General features: G+C 45.7%; 2 protein-coding genes and 2 pseudogenes across 8 annotated transcripts in view; 1 reads left to right on the top strand and 3 right to left on the bottom strand.

Moving 5' to 3' along the window:
- LOC149362656 (uncharacterized) overlaps positions 1-3,388 on the bottom strand; it is a 32,009-nt pseudogene extending 28,621 nt beyond the window's left edge.
- Positions 1-26,269, top strand: part of LOC149362651 (uncharacterized) — an 88,555-nt gene that overhangs the window by 42,104 nt on the left and 20,182 nt on the right. The window contains exons 4-6 of one of the 7 annotated variants that reach the window (XM_089573143.1): positions 280-25,843; positions 25,932-26,033; positions 26,125-26,249. The exons of 3 other annotated variants lie outside the window; for them this stretch is intronic. The gene's annotated coding sequence lies outside the window, so the exon portion shown is untranslated. Of the gene's footprint in view, positions 1-279; positions 26,250-26,269 lie in introns of all 7 variants that reach the window. 3 more of the 7 variants (XM_089573142.1, XM_089573146.1, XM_089573145.1) reach the window with 3 other exon arrangements.
- Positions 7,111-13,679, bottom strand: LOC149362655 (uncharacterized). Its single transcript, XM_089567485.1, has 4 exons — positions 13,586-13,679; positions 11,959-12,056; positions 9,315-9,534; positions 7,111-7,804 (listed from the first exon to the last, which is right to left on the bottom strand). The coding sequence occupies exons 1-4, from the start codon at positions 13,677-13,679 to the stop codon at positions 7,719-7,721; spliced, it is 498 nt and encodes a 165-aa protein (XP_089423611.1). The 3' UTR covers positions 7,111-7,718.
- LOC149362654 (uncharacterized) lies at positions 15,012-18,434 on the bottom strand (annotated as a pseudogene).

The following is a 26,269-nucleotide window of genomic DNA, read 5'->3' as shown; positions in this document are numbered from 1 at the left end:
AAAATGCAGCCATGCCCCGTGACTCGGCAAGGGCTGCTTTTGTGACCGCCTGTTTTTTACGCACATCTGCAGCCTTTTGATCAAGTGATGCAGAGCAATTTCATTGTTTCATGGTATATAATTTTTGTGACTGCTGCAGTCTAGAACATTACTAAAAGACGAGTGACTAGTCTCCACGCTTGGTCTCATCAGATATTAGCTGTGGCTTGCTATATAGCGGTTCCTCTAGAGCTTTACGTCCCGCGAGCGACTTCTTGCTCTTGAGCTCATTCCTTTTAGTTTCAGATCATCCACCAAACAGAGAATGGGGGCAGTGCTCAAGAAGATGGAGAGGAGGCAGCCACCAGCATGATAGAGCTTATGTCATGTGCTGGGCTAAATGAGCCATGCGAATCATGACTGCCTTCATTTCCGGCCACAGCATCTGAGCCACAGCAACTGGGCTCATTGGGGCCTCAAGAAGAAAGAATGAGGAGGCAGCCATCTCAAGTGAACATGCTTGCGCAGCTCATTGAGGAACAGCGGCTGCTGCGCCTGAGCCTAGAAAAAGGCATGCAAAAAGAACAAGACTTTTGAGACAAGCAAATTGAGCTGCAGGAGAAAGGTTATAAGTGGGAAGAACTATTTTTAGAATGAGGGACCTGGGAAAAAGATAATGTGCATGGGAAACTATGAAAAAAATAACCTTTGCACACAAAAAAACATCTCTACCATATTTGTCAGGGAGCATGCCTGCTCTTATATTGACACACCCTTTAAGGTGCACAGAAACACACACTGCTGTTTGTCCCAGTGTAGTGCTGGTGGTCACAGCCTGTTGAACAATCTCCAGATGCACTGCACAATAGTAGCTTGTGCATCGGTCTGCCCAACTTGGTTGAGTGATGGTGTGAGACAGCTGTTGAAACAGTGCATCAAACGCAAGCAAGTCTTGTTCCCATTGCGGATGCATGGGGTCTCTGAATTTCGCAGATATTGTGAAGAATACATGAGGCCCTGATCGCTTGTTTGGCATGGGGCAACTTGCATTCTAGCTTCATGAGAAAATAGAAGTGAGGCTTTAATGGTCAAGTTTGCATGTGTTATGAAATTCCTTCATACTTTAAATTGCCACTAGCCAGGATGAAGGGTCCTCAAAAATGGGTGACAACACATTATCCCCGACAGTCTGCTGGATTAAAATTGACCCTTGGTGAAATGCTCTCAGCTGGAGGCTCAGTAAAGACATGGGAATAGAGAAAACAGCTGAGAAAGGAAATCCAACTGGCATAGCTAATTGCAGAGCAGCAACTGCTCATTTATGTATAGAAAAAGGCCTGCAAAATGAAAGAAAAAAAACTGAGCAGCCACTGGGGCTTTCAAGTGGAAGCTGCAACACATACCGCTTTATGCACTGTTTAAAAGATGCGTCCAAGTTGTTTGGGGATGAACACACTTCAAACTAATTTTCTCTACTTGCTGCTGCTCAGCATAATTGTGTTGATGTTCACGCACAAATGCAGTTTCTGCTCAGGAGTATCAAGCACTTTTCCAGAAGTACTGTGCAAGAGCACCTGTGACTATTGGTCGAGTCCCACTGACTACAGTGCTATTGCGCGATGGCTGTTGATAGGGTTCATCAAATGCACATACATCATGCTCCCAGTGCTGTTCAACATATTGTGGAGGGTACACAAGGCCCTGATGGCTAGCTTTGCATTAGGCAACTTGCACTCCAACCTTTTCATAACAGTGGAAGTGATTCTTCAGTCTTCCAAACACAATTTCTACTATGCCCCGTGTTTTCGACAGGTTATAGTTAAAAGCAGCCTCACTTGTCCCAGGCGATTCATTTGGAAATGGCTTCAGTAAAACTGGTGTGAGTGGAAATGCTTGGTCACACAGTATAACCGGTGTGGCAGCAGTGCCTTCAATCACAACCACAGGTGACGCCAGGTATCTACCTTCGATGACTTGAGAGAGCTTCGATCGTCTGTGGACATTTGCGTCGTCGTATCGGCCAGGAGCTCCCACGTTTATGTACTTAAGGCGGTACTGATGGTCAATGAGGGCCAGAAGTATTGTGCTGTACCTGCACAGAATAAAATAAATAGCAAAATTATTAGTTGCCCATACACTTCAACAGTGTGCAGTTCTGCTTGTAAACCTGCGCACTGTTAATAAAAGGTGTCATTCATACTGTGGTGAGAGGTCGCACATTCAGAGGGCCATAGGTGGCAAAGTTACCACAGACACATGCCGACACCTGTTTTCAAGCAAGCAGGCGGAAGTTCTTGACAAGGAACAAGGTCATTAGCTGAATATTGCAGGCTGCCTGGATTTACTTATTTAAGGATGGTATACAGATAATGCAAAGAGATCTTAGTTATCTTATCAACCTGTCAATGAGCCTTTTATTAAAAGTAGTTGGTAATTCTTATAACAAGAACTAGCTCAATTTTGTTCAAATCAGAACGTTCACATCAAAAATTTATTATGCAAGCACACTATTAGCCACCTAAAATAATATACCAGTTTTGCACTCAATCCAGCAAACAATTTCTATAACAAAATATGGCAGAATTAAGAGTGAATATATGTTTATTTAAAGGGACTGGCCCATCTCACAGAAAATATTGCCAAGGCTTCTTCCACTACAATCGAAAGAGATGCACTTAATTTTAGCAAACTAAACAAGGTACCTACCAGTCTTTGTAGTTATGGTAATCAATTACATTTTATTTTGGCGGCGCAACAGGAAGATGGCAACTGTCAAGCACACCAATGCCTTGAGGAAAGCCGGTAGTGGCAAAGAACTCTTTCAGGTGTGTTTTCAGTTCACTACGGTGGACCATTCGAAGCCACTCTGGTTCGAGTTGCTTAATCACAGCCCTGCAGAACTCTGAACAGCACATTCACTGTTAAACGGCCAACACCAAAAAGGTGTGCAATTGTCCTGTCCTCTGCACTAGAGCAAAGCCGATAGAGGCCGATGGCCAAATGTTTTTTCACGGAAAGTGGTTTTCTCATCCGTGCAGTCTGCTTTTCCAGGATGCTCTTCCACGAGTCCACCAAGTACTTGAACGTATTTGGCGACGCACGAAAAGCTTGCTTGAAATGGCTTTCTCCAAGATGCGGAAGAGTCCTCAAACCAGTTCTTGTTCCTCGGAAATACCCAACGTTCACGATGAATTCTTGGCTGCGCAGCTACCATAGCGGCAACGACACAACTGTTTGCCGCAAGCCGTAGCTGCAGGCACCGGTTCAACCTTGATTGGGCCTCTCGTGTACACTGAAGCTTCCTCACTTCATTTTTGTGGTGTACTTTAAATAACAAGTAGGCTACGACAAAATCCTTCACCTTTTGCCTCTCGGCTTCGCGCTCCGTGTTCACTTCTAAGTCCGCCATTTCGGCCATGTTGTTTGTTTACACTTGTCGGGTTTGGAAGGCTGCAAAATGGCTGGAGGTATTTATTTAAGGCAAAAAAACTGAAAATCTTCATGTTCACGTTACGTACATATTTAACAATTATAAACATTTTCATGTGCGTTAACTTGCTTTTCTTGATACTTCCAATCGTTATTGCTATCATTCCCGAATGACATTAATTTTTTCTGTGTAGCACCGACACAGCGAATGAGATTCGGTGCGTTCAATGTCATTCGATTCTAATGGCATTATATTTGCTAGCAGGGGTTTTAAAGAGGTGATGATACAGGCGAAATTCCGGATGAAGTAGCGGAAGTAGGCATGTGAGTACACGCTGGAAGCGCAGTAAATGGGAAGAGAAATCTTTGGAAAAAACAAGAACGTCATCAAGATAGCCCAGACTTGTTTCCCATTTAAGCCTACTGAGAATATTATCCATCATTCCCTCATTGCATAGGCCGAATGGCATGACATTGAATTCATACAGGCCATCTGGGGTGACGAAGGCAGTTTTCGGCCAGTCAGCAGCAGCCATCGAGACTTACCAGTAGCCGGAGCGTAAGTCTAAGGACGATAAATATTCCGCTCCCTGCAAACAATCCAGTGCGTAGTCGATTCGGGGTAGAGGATAAACATCCTTGCGGATAATCTGGTTGAGATGGCGGTAGTCCACACAGAACCAGATGGAGCCATCTTTTTTCATCACCAGGATGACAGGAGTGGCCCAAGGGCTGTGAGAGGGCTGTATGAAGCCACGGTGTAGCATATCGCCGACATTGTCACGAATGATGTGGCGCTATGTGGGTGAGACCAACGTTACTAGAATAGCTTCAGTCGTCAAACTCTCCGCCTGCGCCCTTACTGCCGGTGTCTCCACTCCCTTGCCCGCCGCCAGATGGCGGCGCCGCTCCATCCAGCTCCACAGCAGACACCCCGCCGTAGCCTAGCGTTCGTGCAGACGAGCAGCTTGTGTGCGTTTCACGCTCGCTCGCGTTGTTCCTTGTGGTATTTGTGATAGTAGGCAAAATCGGTATCCACATACAGGTGCTTGTCACGTTTCCTCGTTGCTTTTACTGGAAGACTGGATCCCTGGCGCTGTTCCAGGTACCTAGCAAAAAATGCACGCGTGTCGCTAAATCAAATTGAATGACCCGTACACCGGGGTCCTGAAAGTGCAGGCATAACCTGACACGACTGAGCGTATTCTCTGACAGCGCTGAAGCTCTCTTAGTCGGTCCATCCTTCATGCTTTACGGGCTGGTCTCGCGTCCCCGTGCGGCAGAAGCAAATGTGTTCCCAGCACACGTTCGCTTGTTTATGCCGATACCAATTCAGGGCCAATTGCAGAGCTCAGAAGTTGCGGCGCGATTTCTGGGTCTTGTGCTGTGGCCTAATCACATTGCTGTGGAGCAGTTATAGACCACATTGTAAGAAAAAATGTGCGACCCACAAAAATAACAGCAGAACTTTGTTGTGAATCAACGAACATTTTATTAAAGAAAATGAAGTAAAAAACAACCGTATGGCCCACGTATATAACTAAGATAAACCTTATCATAAGGGAAATAATCTAGGCCAAATGATTTGAGCCCACGTGGGCCATTTACACCTAAAGCAGCTTGGCACGTTTCCTCGCTGCCTTTACTTCAAGGCTGGATCCCTGCTGCTGCTCCAGGAGCCTAGCATAAAAATGCATGCGCGTGGCTAAATAAAACTGAATGATGCGTGCACTGAGTTCCTGAAAGTGCATTGGGCACCCAACACGACTGAGCGTATTCTCTGACAGCTCTCCTAGGATGGTCCAGAACAAGTCACCAAACACCTTGTTAGACTTTGTTTGCCGCTCTATAATACATTCAGTTCCTGACAACATACAAGTTAGGGCTCCAGAGGGGTTCTTCAGAGCGCCAGGCACAAATGACCTAAGTTCGGTGAGAATGGCTGCCGGTGGAACATCTGATGCAGCTACCAAAGTAGCATGGCAGTCACTGCAGTCCGTCATCTTCGCAGACTTCTTAGCAACGTAGCCGCCAAGATAGTGGAGAACAGGTGTAGATGCAAAAGGGCGGCTGTCGCTCTGTTGGAGGGAATCAGCGTCTGCCTCCTCCTGCAGGTTAATCTGGCTAATAATTGCGGCGAGCTTCCGCTGACGATCTTCTTTTCGGGACAAAGCCTCCAACTTCTTTTTGCTCCTTTTCTGTCTGTGCGATGCCTTTTTTTGCTTCTGAAGCATCTGCATTTTCAGCTCTTTCATTTTCTTTTGGCATGGCTTGCACATCGCTTCAGAAGAAAGTACCTTGCACCTGCGTGGAAAGCTTGTAACTTTCAGTGCTCTTAGCCTCGGACAGACATTGAGCTCGTCAACTCTCTCTATTAGAGCCGCTAGGTCATCCAATGTGCGGATGTTAACGCTCTTGAATGCCACGACCACACGGCCGAGAGCACTTGCCGTGGCATTGTTGTCAGTCCCCACTGCAACGCATTTTTCAATTTGCGGGAGTCTTTGTTGTGTTTTCAGAGTGAAAAACACGACATATTTGCCATTGGCGTCCTGAAGACTCAGCATCCGCCAGAACGACAGTAACCGAACTCCTTCCATATCACTTAAAGTGACTTCCTTCAAAGCTTCCAGACCGGAACCTGAGCTACAAACGATTTGCATTTCTTCTGCGTCTTCACATTGACCGCCACTTGAAGGTGACCTCATGAGACCTGCTTGTGCAGTGTTTTGCTCCCTTCAGTTTCGTTTTTTTTTGCGGCGGCTTCGAAAGGTACGAAGGAAGGTTCGGGAACAATTTCGGCACCGCACCCTCGGCAAGCGTCCACTTGCCTCGTGGCACCTCAACTGTCTGTCCGTTTATAACGTGCACATAACTCTTCAAGATATCCTGCTCATGGAAGTGCAAATCACACACCTTGGATTTTGCAGAGAGTTCCCGGTCGGCACGAGGAATCGCTCTGTTCCACGCCGAGCGAAGCGTCTCATTGCTTGGGGCACAGAAAAAATGGCGCTCCGAACTGTTAACATCGTTCCGGTAGCCGCTTTTGCATCCCGGAACGCAGCACGTCGGCATCGTTTGCTGATGTTAACACATGCGGCGAAGACTAAATCTCCGTAGATGGCATGCTTGCTGAAATCCGCCGTGAACGAGCACCCGCAAAACACGCCAACGCTGCACCGCGTACTTCGTCCAGCCCGTTCTCCTAACTGGTTAGTTGAGAAGTGAAGCTGGGTGCGACTGCAGCGCCACGAAGGCGCGGGCCGGTGGCGGTTCCGCACAGCGCCGTGGAGTTTGACAACTGAAGCTAGTCTAGTAACGTTGGGTGAGACGTGGTACGGTCGCTGGTGCAAGGGGGCGTGCATACCTGTGTCAGTTTCGTGAGAGACGGCCAACGCACGACCCAAGGAAGGTTGGGAGAAGTCAAAAGACAGGCTGAAGCGTTGGAGAAGTGTCAGTAGCTGGTCACGTTGAGCGGGCAGAAGGTCGGCAGCGGTGGCGCGGTGAAAGACTTCGACGGGAAGTGGATCAGGCGTGGTCGCATAACAGGCTAGGGCAGCAACCTCGGGAATGGCACGGTGATCAATGAACTCGTAGGCAAGAGCAGGGTGGTCCAGCCCTTAAGAAAATATGTAATGTATGTCTTCGGAAATTCCGGTGACTTTATGCATTAGGCTCATTTGACTGTCTTATGACTTTCTTGTGAGTTTCCTTATGCGTTCCTAATGGCTTTCTAAAACAAATTGGCCACCGTCATTTTAGTGTGTTCCTAATGCATGCTTTTCTGATGCCTTCTTCTTGGGTCTCTGATGTCATATCAAAGAGCTTCTGCATTAGAATCTTTGATGCTGATCAGATGCATTTCTAATGTTTTACTGTGGTTTTTCCCAGCTCGTATTTGAGTGTCTTGTGGGGGCAGAGAAACATTCTGGCATGTTTTAATGCAGTATGTAAATAAAAGTAGTCCTCCATGCTATATACCGCGAAGACAGAGTGAAAATTTGCTCTGCATGTGGAAACTACCACTCGGACTCTACCATCACACTCTTATGAATCTGCTACTCTGTAGTTGTAAGAAGACATTAGTTTTCTAGCTCCTGCAGCTTTGAGGCACCAAAAGTGTAACATGTGACTTAAAAACTATGTGTACCTTGTGAGGTGGGCATCATCGTTTTGGTGGGTACATGTAAACATATAAATACAAGGATCCATGTTGTTAAAAAAGGCATGCTAAATAACCAGCCAAAACTTTTTAAATCAAAAGCTGGCTTGCATGCATGGCGATCACATACATACGAACTTCTTTGAACTCATTTTATTTCTCTGCTCAGCATTGATGACAGGCTGTTCTTCAGCTGCAGCAGTGTGGCTGCAGGAAACCGGTCACATGTGTACCCTGCACACACACACATACAAAAAAAGAATTCATGCATTTTGCAAGTTGCATATCCAGTTCAAGGCAGCCATGTTACTCAAAAAACTTCAGCAAATATGTAAGACAACAGTCAGTGATTCTTGCACAGAAAAAAGACAATGGCAGACAAAAATCATTATACAGCAAAATGAGAGTGAAGAATTTCAATGCACTACCTGGCAATTAAACAACCCTTAACAAATGCATGCCTTCTAACTTTTAAGAACCGAAGTCAGGAAACAGCGAATACATGTATTAAGTTATTAAGTACTGTATATTCATGATTGTAAGTCGACCTATTTCTTTTAATATGAAAATCCGAAGTGGGAGTGGGGTCAACTTGTAATCGAAACCAAAGTAGGTCACCATAAATGAATGTGAGGCAAATGAGATATCAGAGATGCCACAGCATGGTTGCGATTTTGTTTGCTCGACGGCTCCACCCAGTACTATTCAGCTATTCTGTGCACTTGTTCAGAGGAATTATTTTTTATTTATGGGAGTGTCAATAGTTGATGGAAGGGCTGCTGTTCCAATCGCAGTGACGCCGCCACTCAAAATGGCAGCGCTTCCGGAGGTGTCTGTAGCCAATGGAAGAGCAGACGTCACTCATGAATAGTTTCTCTTTGGCTCTGTTCGACATATATTTTACTTGACTGGCAGCCATGTTTTACCAGTTTTTAATGCAGCGCTTCGTCAAACGTCATTTGTGCTCCAGGAACGGTAAGTGTTCAGCGTTCGTTCACAGCTAATTCAAGATGGCTGTTAGGCTTTACATCGAAGAAAGGAACAACTGCGTGCTGCGCCACAGCGAAAAATTTTGCAGCTTTTCTACACGACGTCATGGTGCAGCTCTTTGTGAAGTGCAGGATTTCGTTGGACAACGACGTTAGAACAATGTGCTGTGGAATTGCAGCAGCGACAACGATGGCAAAAGCATGGACGAGTAGTCCAGTGACTAATGCATTTTCACTTTGATGCCACAGGCACGCTTTTTTTTCTCTCCCTGACAATGAATATGGGGATGTCGACTTACAATCATGTAAATGATGTATTGTCCCATAACACAAGGTATGTATCTGGAAATTTTGTATCATACAAGGCCTTTCTAATTTCAGCACCAAGAAATAGCCTTCTAGAATGCAAAACTTGCACAAGGTTTATATTCCAGTCTGGCAAACCTAAACTGAAATTTAATTCGTGAACCAACTTGAAGTTTAGAAAGTTCGCATTTTATACATGCAAATTAATCTATTGCCTAAAAGCAAAGCAGCAGCTGTCCCTTTCATCTCTCAAAACGAAAAAAAGGTAGCTTAAAACTCGTTTTCTAAATCAATAACAATACTGCTATATCAACTTGAATTCCCATTTAAGTAACATGCGACTATGAATTAAAGCTAAAATTTTTCAGAATGCCCTTCCTACCACAGTCTCACAGATGCATACCGTAAGTACTTTTAACTAAACTATTCGAAAACAAAACAGTGCATACCTAGCACGGCATTCAGCCGCACTGGATCTAGCCCATCCCTGGACGGATCCTCTTTATAGGCATTAGTGCCTCTTCCATACAGAGACTTGCCCCGAAGTTCCTCTTCGGTGAACACATGCCGAAGAAGGCCTCTCGCAAATTTCGTTGGCAGCCCTTGGCAATGAGCTGCCAGCCTGCTGATGACAGTCTTTTCGACGAGGACACCGCCCCCTCTGTCCTCCTGCATAAAAAGAAAAGTACAATTGCAATAGACACACATTCCTTTCATCGGTCTGTGCTAGCAATCACACATTCACACGCTGTCGACACCCACATCAAGCAACAGGATGACGCGTGCATGTGCAGGACTTTGCTAGGGGTGAAGGATGCACAGTACACGATCCTATTTGCCGTGGTCAACAAGGCCTTCAAGAAGTGCGGAATGTTACCCTTATTGCATTCCTTGGCATCAAGAGAACCCAATAGCATACATTTCAGAGTTTCCTGCAGAAATTTTCTAGAAAACTGTTCGCAAAATACTTCCATAAAAAGCGCATAAGTGCTCAAGGAATTGTTTTACATGAAATTAAATGGCATATCTAGAATCAGCGCACAGTAATACATGTGCCCTGAAAATTTCATAACTATGACTAGATTAATAAAATTTTCTTTTCAAGACCAGGGTTCCCCTTAATCATCGATTACCATGTGGCAGTAGTCTACGACCGTTCAATTTATAATCGAATTGCATCTCTCATTTGTTTCAGTTTCAACCGCCAAGCAATCGCTATGACGTCAAAGGTCCATATAGGTCACGTGAAGCATGACAAAAACTGTGATACAACTGCTGCTTTGTCGTTTTAATTCACTACAATGCTGCCAGCCTGCCTCAAGACTGAACACAGGTGAAGAAGCAGCGAATGTATCAGCTTTTCTCAAGCTTCACGACCTATACAGAAATTTGACATCAAAGCCAACACTCCGCTGTTGATACAAGTGAGAAGAAACTTGATTACAAAATATTAGGTCGCACGTGAACACTGTGTGGTGATCCACGTACAACTGTCTTGCATCACTACAAAGAACAAAAATGCAACCAAATTTGGCATGTCCTTTAATGGACCTCTAGCTTAAAAGCTCAGCTGAACACCTCAACCTAATTACTAAAGCGAGTGACAGGCTCAGCTGAACACCTCAACCTAGTTACTAAAGCAAGTGACAACAAAGTGCTAGCTGTGGTGGTTACTCTACCACCTTGTCTTTTTTTTTCATGCTTCCTGCCATCAGCATGGCAGGCACTTCTTGCTATGTTGCATTTGCTTTGCTATTTGGAACTGATCCAAACACATGCACTTGTCGACAATCACGCAGTGGTGCAGCCATCAAGAACATGTTGCACGGAAGCAGGGGCCATTCTTTTGTCTGTGTGCACTGAAGGCAAACACTGGCTGGCATATGGAGTGATATGTTCGTATGGAGGTACAACAATGTACACAAAACTACCAGCCACTTAGTCGAAAAAAAAGGAAATTTCTCAGCTCGTTTTTTTCACATGGCTGAACAATACTAGTAAAGCTGAGAGGTTGGTTGACAATACTGTCATGGACTAGAAGACGAAAAAGTAATTAACAATATCTGTAAGCCAGAAGAGCGGAGAAGTTTGTGTCCCAGAACTAATGCCGAAGCAGCAAAAGGTGGCAAAGCTCTGCGATTTGTTCGAAGAAAACATTCATGAAAAATCTAATTAATTTGTCACAGTTCTAGGCTGATTTTACAACAGCAAAGTTTCTGTTCAAGTGAAATTTATTTGTAGCGAGGCTCAGCTGTAATAAACCTCACTGCGAAACAAAGTGGCAGAGACCCTAACTCCAGTGCTAGCTTCTCGTACTGAAAAATCTAATTCGCAGCAGTCATGAAATGCGGCAAACCTGTTCTGAACACCTGCCTGTTGACATTGGGACTAACGTTGAAAGGGCGGGCTAGAAAAGCTGATGAAGCAATTTTCAAATTTCTTGTTTCATACTCTAGGTTAAAATTCTAAAACATTGAATTACTTTGCCCTAACCTACTGCAATTCTTCAACAGTGCACTTTCATTCCATTTCTTTCAATGCAGTGATACTAGCTTAGCACTGAAACATGTTTGTGCCACCTCTGCCTCCACCCAAACGTGTCCATCACACCCCCCCCCCCCCCCCACACACACACATTTCAAGAACCAACAGGGCAACCATACAAAATTTTCCTCCGCTGATCATCACCTAAGTAAATACTGCTGCCTACCAAACACCTCTCCAAAGATTGCCAAATGACCAGTGCTAGGCCAGCCACAGTCACCATTTATGCAATTTTCCCAATCTTGCTACTATACTGCATATCATGCTAGATACCTCTACACTCCCGTTTCTCTTTGCTCATGCAATAGACTGTAGATCACCACCAACCCAAGTCTACTTCTTTTTCTTTAATCGCAGCTGAATACTAGACACCTATGTTAGCGCTCTATTAATGCTACCCTCTTGACATTAACTAATGTCACACTAATATCCTTGCTATCCATTGTTCACTGCTCTGTCCTTAGTGTCACTGCAAGCATCAACACCAGTGCCAAAGCTCTTGCTTTTCTTCCAAATAGGACAAATGCCTCTCAGAAAGCAAATGCTTACAGTGTCAGCCTTTGGCACGTCTGCTTGCCTTGGAGCTTCAAGGAGGGCCTGCAGTCTCCTCACTAGCTTGCTAGACTTCTTCACCATGGCAAAGGAATCTAGAGGCAGACATGAAAAGGTCAAGTTGAAACAGGAATACTCATAATCACTATCACTGCTTTGTATGCAAAGTTAGCATTGCAGCAGACCACCTAAAAAAATCTTTGAGCGAGAACATACTCGCTCTTGACTACATGCACAATCTGCAGTCAAGGTGCACAGTGTGACACTGAGTAATGCAATATGCTATGCACTCCTGGAATCTGCACTTCTGTCCGTCCTGTGAATCATGAACAATATGAGGGAACAAAAGTTTTGCATAGAACTGCAAATATTCCGGTCATTTCTCCACTAAATTTGAGAATTCTTATGGATATGATAAACCAACAGGAAAACTAGTTTGAAAACAAAAAAGGTGTATTTTTGGCAGGAACAGCACAAACGGATTAAGGACAAAAATGCAACAAGGAGCACACAAATGGTCACTCCCCTGTGTTCCTTGTTCATTTCTTGTCTTTCGTCCATTTTCACTGTTCCACCCTAAATGCACCTTTACTACCTAGCCTAATTGCCCGCCCTAATACAGAAAAAGGTGCGCTTGTCGCATATAATTATGGAATAACGAAACAATAAATGCTCAGACTTTGTTTCTTCTCTTATTGCTCATGACTAGATACAATGCAGTGGCGGGAATGGCCAAGAATTCTGGAGCCTGCTTTGTAGCAGGTTAAAATTCAATTTGGAGCAGCTTCCTCGTGATTTGTGGCAAGAGCCCTATTGTGGAAATGCCACGATTTAAAAAATGACGTATTGCTCCAACCTTTGCGTGGTGCAAAAGTAGGCAGACGTATCAGCGAGGTCTGCATACTTATTTGTTGAAGGGGCGTAAATTGCTGGGCTAGTTGGTTCATAATGTTGTCAGGGTGGAACCAGCGGAACACAGACGCAGGACAAGAAAAAGGAGGTACACACACCACACCGCTGGACTTGCAACTGATTTATTTCCAAGAAAACCACCACATTTTAAATGTTTCCCTGCGCAAGCGCACACTCTGGACGATGGGAACGACTGTATTAAGATAAAAGAAAGTTATATTCTTTATCCGTGATAAAAACCCGAGGGATCGCTGACACACATCTCCTTGTGTTTCCTGATTAAAAACGCTTCAAGAATTTCATGCTCGCGTCTTGTCCTCCCCCGACCGATAATGCTCGTGCGGTGAAGCAAAGGAGAACATCCTTTGCATACCTTAACATGCAAGGCTAAATTGCTTCCAGTGCCTGAATCGAACGTTGTTCGGTGCTGCCTCAGACGTTCATTGATGCACCCTCCGGTTTGCCCGATGTAGATTTTCCCACAGGACAATGGGATGCAGTACACCACCCCTGCTTCACACGAAGTGAACCTCGTCTGGTGTTTGGTTTTACAGGTCCCCTTTTCTGCGGACCACCAGAAATATAGGCGCACAAACCAGACAGTTTCAGTAGAAGAGGACGTTGCTCAACTTGACGGAATCATCCGACTGATTGTAAGTGCTGCTGCGCTCATATGAGGCCAGCCAGTAGTCGACGTCATGGTCATTCGTACCACTGAATGGAGAAGGGTTGCGCTGGCATTGCACCCCGGAACAGAGGACGGTGGCAGGGATGGACAGTGATGGTTGAGTCGGACCATCTGGCATGGTGGCCGGGGCTAGCAATGTTCGGCTCCGAAGTTCCAGGTTGAGGACCAATAGGGGATCAAGAAACCTCCACCAAGTATAAAGGTGTGTCTTCGAATTGCAGGCCGGCGGTCGATCGAAGAGCGTCATGACAGGCACGTTCCCAGGAGCCACCCTAGGAGCAGAACTGCACTTCGTCGACCTCTTCGTCCCACCGCTTGAACGGCTGCCGATCGTTCCCATTACACAGGATTAATTCCGATTACTGGAAGGTCTTGACAACAACAGTGTGGTCGGAACACGGACAAGAAAAATTGACACAAACACAGGCGCTGACTGACAACATGGTTTATTGCCTTGAACTGGCTCATATAGGCCCAGTCCCGTGACAACACAGGAAAACAACAACTCACTTCCCGTGGCACAATTATCTCATTGGTCGTTAACCTTGCCTCCAGTGATTGGCTCAGTGATTCTAAGCACCCATGAGCATCATGGGCGCTTAGAAAGATCAACTCTTTTTTTTGCGAAGGTGTACGGATGGCTGGCTGACACATTTATCAGATAATCTTGATATTGCTTGAGCTACCATCAATCACCCTTGTGATGGTGTCATGGCCCTTGCGTGGAACGGTCATTATTTCAAAGGCAGGTGTGCAGTTTTTACATTGGCTGCAGTGCTTGTTTAGCTCACCCAGGTTAACATCTGTTTAGATTTCTACACTTTTCTTGTAGCCTTGTAGTCAGGCATCGCCCCATCTTGCTGATATAGATGTTACCACATGACAGCGGGATTGAATCAACATCTTTTTCGTAGCTTACAACATGTGGACGATGCTTCGTCATGCCGTCTGGCTTTCTAGTTACGTCAGAATTAACCTTTCTACACAACTAATGCAATTTCTTTGGGGCCGAAAAAACATGAACTCCTGCTCTGTTGCCAATCTTTTTGAGGCTATGGGACACAGTATGTAGATAAGGTATCACCGATGCCATCCTTCGACAGTCATTTTCACTGGGTTTCTTTTTTGATTTTAGCATGCTTTCGGCAACAGTAATCAGAAGATGCTCTGGGTACCCGGCTTGCCGAAGGCGATCCGCTTGCTTCAGAAAAGAGTCTTCCTGTATGTGCTTGCATGATTTGACAAGGACGCTCCTGAAACAAAACTTTACGTTTTGTTACGTTTTGAAACTTTGGCTCTCTTTACTAGTTCAGAGTGTGCCGAGGCGTATGGGAGGACTGGCTTATATTTCTCCTTGGCCCACAGGCCCAGCAGACATGTTCAGAGTGGAAATATAGACACAAATCTAGGAATCTAATCTGTTCATTTTCCAGGCACTCATGAGTTATTGTCAGAGGCTGAAGGCAGTCTGTGAACAAGGTCACAACTTGGCACACTCGTGTCTGCAAACATCCTTTGTCATCTTTAAAAATTACTAGAAAATCATCTACAAAACTAAATACAGCGGAGACCCCAAGCTCGGCGCACTGATCCCGTAACTTAAGGTCCTGGGAAGCAAGATATATATCGCTCAGGATTGGTGCGACGCATGATCCTATACAAATTCCATTCCGTTGCGAGATGATGTGGCCATTTAATTGCGCAAAGGTGGAGTTTAGGTAGGTTGAAAGCAACTCAAAGAAACTGCCAACTGCCACACCTGACGCATTTTGAAAGTGAACAGCACCATGGGCATCAATACAATCTCTGACGCTGTTGAGCAGGTCATCATGCGGAATTAAATAATGTCTTTTATTTTTATATCCATGGATATGGCCGAGAACTTATTGCTGTGCCTGTCTTTAAGATATTCAATTACCTGCTTGGAACCTTTCACCTGAAAAGGGTCGTCAATGGTGAGCACATTCAGATGAGTCCATAGAAATTTTGCAAGGTCATTCTGCCGTGCTTCATTCTTGGAAACAATAACCCTTAGAGGGTAGTCAGGTTTATGAGTTTTTGCACTAAAAAATAAATCTAAGCACAGCTTATCATCATTTTGAATGGTCCGAGCAAGCTTGTCCAGGTTCAAACTTTCGCACATCCTTATGACCTACTGTCTAACTTTGCGCAGGACATTGTCGTGCCTGTCATACACTGAAGCTACTGCTTCATTTGTTTTGCAATTTATAAGCTTCTCTTAACAACAACAAACCCACCCTCTTTGTCGGCCAGTAACAAGTTCAGAGGTCTGTCCTTTAGGCATGCAACAACCTTATCAAACGAGAAGTCCCTTGCGTGACCACGGGGACGCAAAAGCACATCAACGCCTTCCAAGACACACCTTTCAGTCTCAGTTGTGGGTGCTAGCCTTGAGATTTGTGTCAGCATCGCGAGGTGTACCGCTGCATTCTTTCTCGGTTCCACTGCAAACTTTGGACCATGGTTGAGGATGTGTTGAACTGCCGCTAGCAACTGTACATCATCAACCGTGTGGATGGCACTCTTGGATGGCGTTGTTGCCTTCGATGGGAGGCCTTGCCGCAGCTGTAGCAATATCTGTTGCCACAGGATCTCAGTGGTCCTATCGATGAGACGAGTTATTTGATGCCAGCGCCACGCCGCAACAGCCATATTTTGGGAGCAGTCGAGAAGTAGGCGAAGATGTTCCTTGTACAGACGTGCTTACGCTGCCACTTTGATCGCAGAAACTTGCAAATACGAGTGCAATGACCCATTGATGGGATGAAACTGCTAAATAGCATAAGGACATCGGCTGGTAGCAGCTTTCAATGAATGCAAAATGCACACATTCTAGACCTGCACACCGCCACTGCTGGAAGGTCTGCAACATCCTTAGTATACGCCCGTTTATGCATTTCGCTTGTGTCAAAGCATGCCCGTTACGGCCAGGCTTCGAACCCATTAAGTTGAACGTGATCCAAAGCAACTGAGCCACAGAAGCAGAAAAAGAAGGTTGGGGCTACGAGTAAAAACAGAGTTATGGGATACAAAGGAAGGAATGGAGCCAGGCACATATCCAGAAGCGGCCCCTGAAGGCAGGCCTGCATTTAGACATACATCTCGCTCCACCTAAAAAAAAATTCCTGGCTGCGCGAATGAATGAAATAGTTGAAAAAGATGTGGCAGATTGCTAAAACTCAGTAGTTTGAAAAATAAGTGACCAAGGCATAGGATGATAATGCTTCGGGCAGATTTCTGTGAAGCATCTACAGTGAAATCTCGTCGAACCGTAGTTGGCCGGAACTCGGAAAAAGTACGTACTAAACGGTGGTACCGCTTAACAGGAGTAGCATAAAATTGTCCACTTACCTGCCAAAAACCAAAACCAGAGATTATTAGTAGTTGAAAGAAGAAAAAAAAACATGCAGCCTTTATTTTGCAGTGAAAAAGTCTGCAATCTTCGTTTGACGCCGTGGTGTTCTGGCAGCGACAACAGCAGCCTCAAACTCATTTAGGCTGCGAGCCAGCTTGGCCAGTCTTCATTTTTCGGCAAATAGCCGCATGATGTTTACAGCGCGCGCAGCCTCTGCCACCGCTGTTGTTGTTGTTCACCTCTTAGAATGGCGCATACCCACCAGGGGGATTGGCCAAGAAGAGGGGTGCATAGAGAGTTTTGTGATGATTTTTTTTGTTGTGTGTTCTTGGTAAAATAAATAGATAAATTAAGTAATAAATATAAATAACAGAATGCTGAGGAAGAGAAACTTCAACGGAAAGCAGAAAGACCAAAAAGAAACGGGAAATGCATAACGCACGCAGGAGATGGACTCTGTAAGATCTGTAGCAGAGGGAGTTGAAAAATAAATAAATCAATAGAAATAATATTAATAGTAACAGGAAAAAAATTATAATGATGAGTAAAAAAATATTAGCAAGGTAACCGATTAGATTCCAGTAAAAAATTTTGAATGGCGGTAAAAACACCTGTGGCTGGCTGTAACCAAGAATGGTGGCACCAAATGACAATATGATTGGGCTGCTCAAACTAAGGCCTAGCTTTTGCAGTGGTTGCTCTAAAAATCGTCTCATCATGGTGAAGCGTCGACAAAACAATGAAAAATGGTCTATTGATTCTTGTTCACCACAGAATGCACAGACGGGAGAAAACGCCAAACCAGACCTGTGCAAATAAAAATTTAAGGAGGGGATCCGGCAGCACAGCCTAGTTAGAGAGACTTCAAGCTGTCATGAAAGGCATGATTACCTGCTCCACGAATACTGAAGATGCAGGAAATCATCAGATCTTAAAATTGATCCAGATGTCATGCTTAACAAAACACTTCTCCGAAACCTCGCTGCTGTGATGTACGCTGTAGCCAGGAGGATAGGTAGCACGGGGCCATTGAGGGACGCTTTTGCCAGGCTATCAGCCACTTCATTGACTGTCACACTGCTATGACCTGGTACCTATATCATATGTAAAAGGCTCAAATGTGGAGGAAGTAATGATAAGAAGGTGTTTAGGATCGGAGAATCCGTAGCTGAAGCAGTGGACGAGCACAAAGAAAAGGAGTCTGTAATGATAGCCACTGCGAAAAAAGAAGGGTCTGGTTTGCGAAGAGCAAGCACCACCGCCAGAAACTCCACTTGGAAAATTGCGGTGAAATCTGGAAGGCGCACAGAAAAAGACCAATCTAGAAGCAGGCAATATATTCCCACCCCTGCCTTTTCATCACATTGGGAGGCGTCAGTAGCAATCATGATGGTAACAGGTAGGCTTTGTAAATGGTTCTCTAATAATCCATTTAAAATACTTAATGGTAAATGCTTTGCATTCTTCGGGAAAATGTCATCATAGACAATTTTCACGGAAGTCCCACTGTTTTGTGTCAGAAGTATGTCAGACAGGAGTACATTTAACGGGTGAAGTAAATTTTATGTCAGTACTACCTGCGGTGTATGAATTCGAGGCCAGTAAATTCCAAAAAAGGAGGTCAGCTGGCAACAAAATACAGATGAGGAACGGTGGAAACGAGTCAAAGATCGTGAGGTACGTCTGAACAGTGAGAACTTAAATATAGATACTAAAGTTGGAATTCGTGCTTCAAGGTAAAGCATGTTGTTAGCTACAAATTTAGGGAGGCCAAGGCACAACCGTAGAGCTTCCCACTCTAAAAGAACGAGTGGGCAAATTTTGTAAGCAGCTGAACCAGAAAACAGCACTAATCCAAATTCTAACATTGGTCGGACGTACATAACATAAATCATTAAAAGTGCATCTCTCCGCATTCCAGACCGGGGATTACTTAATCTACGCAACATGCCCTCAGCATGAGTGCCTTTCGCTGCAACATGGTCAATGTGAGAGCGCCATGTGAGCTTGTCGTCATAAATGACACCAAGACATCCTGCGCTTCCGTAACAATTTAGCTAACATTGTATACTAAGGCTCACAACAAATGTACTTATCATTCTCCATTTCCTTTGTTTACTTTAGTTTCCTTTGTTTGTTCTCTTACCTTGCACTTGCATATTATGCTTACTTCTTTTACTGAATTGTATAACCAGGAACATGATGCTTGTATGTTGAATTTTTGTTTTTGTTCTCTTTCTGTAATTTGTAACTACTCCCCTATGAAATGTCTTTGGCCCTGAGGGTATCAATAATAAATAAATAAAAACAACTTGGGGAATAATTTGTCGCTGGTAAGTTAGAGACAGAGCAACAGTACCTTGGAGTTGAAAAACAAGGATAGCGCATATGTTAACATTTAAGGTGAGTCGTAGGCCACACAACCAACTCTCAAGCAAGTTCAGGTACGATTGCAGATGCACGTAAAGAGATTGAATGTCAGGAGCAGCCGAGAAAAACGCAATGTCGTCCGCATAGACGTATGTCGTACATCGTCCTCATCACTGCTCGTTGGCTACATTTCGATTTCCACTTCAGAAACGCTTCAAATAGGCTTCAAATACTGAGAAACGCTGATGACACGAAGGGCCATTTTGCACTGATAGGGTGTAGGAATTGGATTCCTTGCGTGGATTATTGAGAAGAGGTTCTCAAGGCTGTATTGTGGGAAGCGAGCTGTGAGAAAAAATTTGTAGCCCTGTTGATGAGGTCTTTTTGGAGTGACAAATTGCTAGTGGTGCTAAGCAGCACATCGGGTTTTCGTAGGTTTCCATGAACCATCAGCTATTTTAATGTCCCAGAAGAGGTTTATGAACTGCATGAAGCTTACAGCCTTGTCATATTTTTCATTTTTACTCTGGCTAAATGCAGTTCCAGTGTGCAGACTGCAAATGAAGTCAAACAATTTGTTTACTTGCTTAAAAAAAACCAGGCTGTGGTTCGGGCTTTGGTGCTTATCAAGCCATCATCAACAAGCTGCTTAATCGCACATGCAGTCTTGTGGCTCGTCAATGCTCGGGCTACCTTCATTTTGTGAAAGTGGCCTGTGGAAATATGCATCTCACTTATATGTGGTGCCAGTTTGGAGGGTTTCTCCTTTTCATATGAAAGTTTTACCAATTCTATCACAGGCCACGTGGGAATAATATTAGTTGGTGGCTAATTCCTCAACAATGTTCTCTGGCAGCGTTATGGCCTGTAGTCTACATAGGTGACTCCTGATGTTCTTTAGTATGTATGCAACATCTGCTAGCACACATATGTTCAACAACTGATTGCGTGCGGTGTCGAGTATGACACCACGCCATTTCTTTCTGCTGACACAGCAAGCACTCTCCATAAAGCTCAGTTTCCTGCACCGATGTCGCTAATAATGGCCATAACATCCAGTCCACTAGCACTACACTTCTTTATAATCTCGTGCCCCACTGCTTGCTTCCATCGTGTAGAAACACCTCCTACTATGAACGCTAAGCAGTCGGTGGGTAGAACAGGATCAACTGCTTTTTGTCCTAGAGTGGTAAAGCTACACACACTTTGTGAGCAAAAGCACATGTAAATTGGCGCAGAGGAGGTGCCAAATATGTATGTGCTTGAATCCGATACCGTCTGTTAGCTTCTCTGGCAGCGTCGTCTGCTAGCTGCCGGCTTGTGTGGGTCCCAAGCAGCTCCGGCAGTCCGCGGTGAACCGGACAGAAAATCGAGTGCGCTTCCGGCAGGGTGCGGACTGGTAAACGGAGCTTCGTGCCCTGCCGGAGAAAAACGAGCTTCGGGCTGGCGTCATGGTGAGTCCGCAGTGAGCCTGGGACTGATAATCGAAGAAGCCTACTGGGTGTAGCAGGCTGGTATACAGTTGCAGACAATAGAGCACAAAGAAAGCGAAATACTGTGCTGTAGGTTTTGTCAGAGTTTCATCTGCAGCTTATTGGTAGCTCGTCTCCTGCGCAACAAGCATGATGTTAGCAAACAAAAATCAGCTCCTGCATGCACTGCCACAATAGTGTTGTGCAGTCAAGCTAATTCATTCTGCTGCGACTGCTTTAACAATGCATTCAATAAAGTGTTACATACTCCTGTGAACGCAAAAGGCTTTTTACTACATAAAAAGGCCAAAAAGGCATTCAGTTCTTTAAATGAGAGCAATATTAGAAATTTCGGGGTCTATGCATTGCAGTGATTTTTTGTTCTATAAAAAACGTCCTGCTTTAAATGCACAGAATTCAGAAGTTTATGATCTCGTTTTCTTTTCTTACTGCGTGCTTGCATTACCAGCAAAGCTGGGGTTCATGTGTGTTTTAACCAACTTATCTAGGGCAGCCTTGACCGGGATTGACCTTGCTTCACTTGCTGTGATGTGCAGATGCCTGTGTTGAAACCAAGCCTTGCTTCCCTGCTGAAGCTTGAACAGTTCAGCTGCACTGTTGGCAGTAACCAGTACGTGATTATTGTAGAACTCTCTATATGGCTTGCATGTAAGCTGGGTGTTATGGACGTCATGCGGCTGTGATGAGCCTGCATACATAAACAGATGCACACTCCGTTATTTCGTGAGTTGATAATGCCAGCAAAATGAGTTTACTCATTGTTTAAACAAGGCAAGCAACAAACGTCGAGTCTTGCTCCCTGCCAGGCGCGTCGTCTGCTACACGCAGCGCGGAAGCGTGGAGCGGCCGGCACGTATGTGAAACCATCTTTTGTTTCCATGTGCTTTTGGATTGCTTCAAGATCAACAGCATTAAATCCATATTTGCAGGGAATTCCCTTCAGTATTTGAGTTAGGCAACTCCCGCTTGGTGGTGGTAGCATCTTGAGCTCATTCAGAAGCTTGTATGCTCTTGGACTTGCCAGTCTTACAAGCATGCAGTTAAGCCATTCGGCATCACATCTGATTCCAGATGATGCTTTGGCTTTTATTTGCTTAAATGGCGTAATTAAAGCGAACCGTTGCAGGTTTGGAAGGACTTCTAGATGCCGTTCTAGTTGCTCTTCTGAGCTCTTCTCGAGCTTATCTTTTAACTCCAATATTTCTACCTTCGTTTTCTTGTTAGCTGCCACAGCTCGAAAACAGGGCTTTTTTAAAGCGTCGTGTCTTTAGTTGTTGCAGATGTTAATTTTTTCTGAATCTTTTGCTTCCCGAATTTGTCTGCGTAGCCTTAGGCAACAAGGCCAAGCTCGCCGCGACATTATGACAGAGCAGTTCTTGTGATATCGTATCTTCGCATGAGCTTTGAGTTGTGGCTCCCTCACACAATTTCCTTTCATCGACCTGCTTCAAAAAAGCTTCTACGTCAGAAACACTCTTAACGTGATGTGAGATCTTCTGCAGCTTGCTATACGCGTTCACAGTACATGATATCCGCTCATCAATCACAATGGTCTTCTCAACAAGCAAGTTCCCCTGCACTAGATGGCAAGTGTAAGATATGCCGCATCTTTCGTCGGTTTTGTCATCACGAAAATATTCAAATTTCCACTGCGTTGTCGGTAATGGTGTGAATTCCAGAGGGTCAAGATTAAAATCACTTTCTGCAGCGCAGCTGTCCCCGGCCACCATACATAACTGCAGGCAAGTGCCTTCATCCGAACAATGTCTGGGTGCCTGGCATGCAAGGCTTCAAGAATCCTGGAATGTAATTTCTGTGGAATCACCACACAGTCGCCCCACAGCAAACAGCCTTTGTGGGCCGACAGTTCATGTTGCCTGGCCATGAATGGTGTGAACTTAGAACTAATGCTGTGCTTTGGTGGTCACCCCTTCTATGACCAGTTTAGTACACGGGATATGATATGGTTCTTGGGAGAATATGTGGCGATGTGAGCCGCATGAAGTGGGGGTTCTGAGAGAGTTTCCAAAAGTATAATGATCTCTGCTGGGGACGGACCCTCGGGTTGCTGGTTTGTCAGGGGGATTCTCCTGAGGCCGTCCGTGTGGCCCAGCTGTTTTTCAGTCTGGTGGTGGAAAGAGTACTGGTACCCATACAGAAAAATGGACCAGAGGAGCATCAGAGGAGGCGAACAACCCAAGAAGTGGCTTGTGGTCCCTGTGGATCTGAGACGGCTGGCCAAATACATAGTCATGGTAGACAGCGGTAGACAGCGTCCCTGAGTAGAAGGCGATTGGTGCTTCTCTGCCATCCGGCATTTTGTGGCTTTGCATAGCTCGTACTCCATATGCTGAGGTGTCGCAAGCCAGAATAAATGGTTTCTTGTCATCAAAATGCATCAAGACCTGGTTGGATGACAGAAAATGCTTCACGTTATCAAACGCCCTCTGCTGTGTGTGACCCCAGACCCAGGGCGCATTCTTGTTCAAGAGCCGGTGCACTGGTTCTGCAACAGTTGCCTTATGGGGCAGAAACGCATGATAAAAGTTGAGGAGCCCCAGGAATGCCTGTAGCTCCATCTTGCCTGCAGTACGTGGTGCCTTCACGATTGCTTGAGTCTTTTCAGGCGTTGGATGAATTCCCTCGGCGTTGACTCTAAACCCTGAAAAATCTACTTGAGCCACCCCGAGCTGGCATTTCTCTTTCTTGACCTTAAGCCCCACAGCTTGGAACCTTCTCAGAACTTCATCAAGACTGAGCAGCTCTTCATGAGAGGCTCCAGGAACAATGACATCATCGAAGTAAGCAGTGAGCCCAGGCACTCCCCACAGAAGGTTTTCCATGAGGCTCTGGAAATTGCCGGGTTCAATGTTGACCCCAAATTGAAGTCTGTGGACATGGAAAGCTCCCCGATGAGTTACGATAGTCTGAGCTTCCACTGCTTCTTTGGTCACTGGCAGTTGCTGGTAAGACTGAGCCAAATCGAGTTTAGCAAAAACAGTTTTACCAGAGATGGACAACAATACATGGCTCACCACTGGTACTGGATATGCATGTTGCTGAAATGCTTTGTTTATTGTGCACTTGTAGTCTGCACAGATACGGACAACCCCATCAGCCTTCAAAGGAGTGACAATAGGCGTTTCCCATCTTGCATGATCAACTGGCTCCAGGGCACCTTGTCGTATGAGATTATCCAGCTCTGCATTGATTTTCGGACAAAGTGCGAAAGGTACTCTATGTGCCCTTAGTCGGATTGGTGCAACCTCGGGATTGAGTGCAAACTGCACAGGTCGCCCTTCGTAACACCCCAATGTTCCATCAAACACTGAACTGAACTCCTGGAATATGTCAGCAATCCAGTGAAACAGCTGGTTGATATGCTGCACTCCTGTCATGTTGATACCTAGCCCTGGGAACCAGTCCAATCCAAGTAGGCTTGGACACTCGCCCTTGACAATAATAGGACGTAACAGGCCATCAGAATCCTTAAACTTCACTCTGAACTTGCCATATTCGTGCACAGCTATGCAATTGGCCTGATAATCCTTCATCATGATATCCAGCGGTTTCAGCGATGGTAAACAGCCGCTCGGGAAAATCCGCCTGGCTGTGGCGTCAGATATGAGTGAAAAAGTTGACCCCAAATCCACCTCCATTCGCCATGGCTTACCTTCAGTTTCAATCACCACATGTATCTTCCTCCGGGTGGGTGCAGGCACATCGTGGATAGCGGTCGCAGTTTGGTCGTCGCAGTAGGAAATATTCGTGAGGCGTGGCTCTAACGCGAGGTGTCCTGCCGTCGGTCTCTGCGTTCTGGCGGTGGTCCCTTGGCATTCGAAAACAGCAGACCCTCAATATGTGACCTGTTTTTCCGCAGCCCCTACACTGGGCATCCCTGAAACGGCATAGACGCCGTTCGTGGGGGTCGCCGCAACCAGCACAGGTGATGGCCCCCGTTCCTTCTGGTTCCGTCTGCTGGGCAGGAATGTTCCGTAGACACAAGACACCTTTGGTGGTGTCTTGCTCATTATCGACGTCCACACTCGTTCCCTGATGTACTGGCTCGATGCGTGGTGTGGTGCTGTATCCGGAGGGAGATTTCAACCTGACTTATGGCCCTAAGTGCTTCGGCCAAGCCTGCAATAAACAGCTCTCGCACAGCGGATCCACTCGGGCTACGTTTCGTGTCTCAATGGCTTCTGCGCAATCCCGACCGGGTAGAGAGACTGAGCAAAGAGCGACGGCCGCTGAAGAACTTTTGTTTAGACCGTGCATTCCGGCTGCTCTGCTCCATTTTTTTCGCGCCACGGCCAAGACATCACTCCGGGGCCATCTTCCCAGCGGTGGAAAGAATGCGGCCGACTCCACGGTCTGTTTCCAGAAGCTCGAATTCAACCTCTGATGAGCCGTGCCACTTGCGTGGCTCATAAGCAAACCCGCGTCAAGCTGCCCTTCGACCCCATGGGCGGTCCTCCTGACCCTCACCCACGACTACGTAATGTGACGTGAAAACATAGGGACAGTGTGTAGCAACCTGGGGAACTTTTACTCTACTTATAGGTGTTATGCACTGGCGCAAAGCCGTAGCGCTGCAGTGCAACGCCGCCGGCCACCATGTTTGAGGTGCACGTAGCAGACGACTTGTGGATTCTGGTGCGGATGGAGTGTATCATGGACGCTGCGCTTTGTTTGCAAGCCGTCGTTTGGAGTGCTGCACGGTCTCGGCGTACATAGTGTTTGGGCGGCTGGACAGTGCAAAGCTGACAGTGACGACTACGCGCTGCATTGAGATTGCGAACGAAGATTAAGAATGGTTTTCTGCGCTGTTTATGGCTGCACGAACCGGACACGAAATGGCCACGACGACGAAAATTTGGCACGTCTGGTTTTTCTCGATTCCCAAACCAAAGCTGGGACAGTGCTCGAAGACAGCGGAGCTTTCGTTGAAGCGGAGAGCCACATGGCTGCAATGGATTCGAAGAGAGGACCTGAATGACTCTGCAGCCCACTGCCGCATATGTGGTGCGCACTTCATAACAGGTTAGCGGAGAATCTTGGCATAACTTTCGATTCCAGTGCTCTGGGAAGCATATTTGGTTGTGCATGGTGCATCGAATTTTAATTTCAGGACGACCTGCGTACTGCATGGACGATGTGAATCCCGACTGGGCGCCTAGCTTAAACTTGGGCTACAGACAAGCACAGTTTCTGGTGGGGCTGCGAGTGGCAGGTGCGAGTAATTTATTTTTATTTTTTGCACAAAAAAAGGCAGAGGATGGCACCGCCAGAGTCAAATGGCAACGGGGCGATCTTTTTTCTAGGTACGTGTGATGCTGAGACCGAGTTCACGCGATGTCTGTGCTAATGGCCCCCGGACCGTCGGAACTCAATGTAGCGGCATCAATCTGCACTGTAGACGCTATGCACAACGGCATGGAACCTTGCGGTAAATTAGTGGCGAGGACT

Source organism: Amblyomma mixtum, chromosome 2 (assembly GCF_055824585.1).
Source record: "Amblyomma mixtum isolate Tamu chromosome 2, ASM5582458v1, whole genome shotgun sequence".
In the NCBI taxonomy this organism is placed as follows: Eukaryota; Metazoa; Arthropoda; class Arachnida; order Ixodida; family Ixodidae; genus Amblyomma; species Amblyomma mixtum.
The sequence above is the reverse complement of the archived record's forward strand: the minus strand, read 5'-3'. Positions and strand labels throughout refer to the sequence as shown.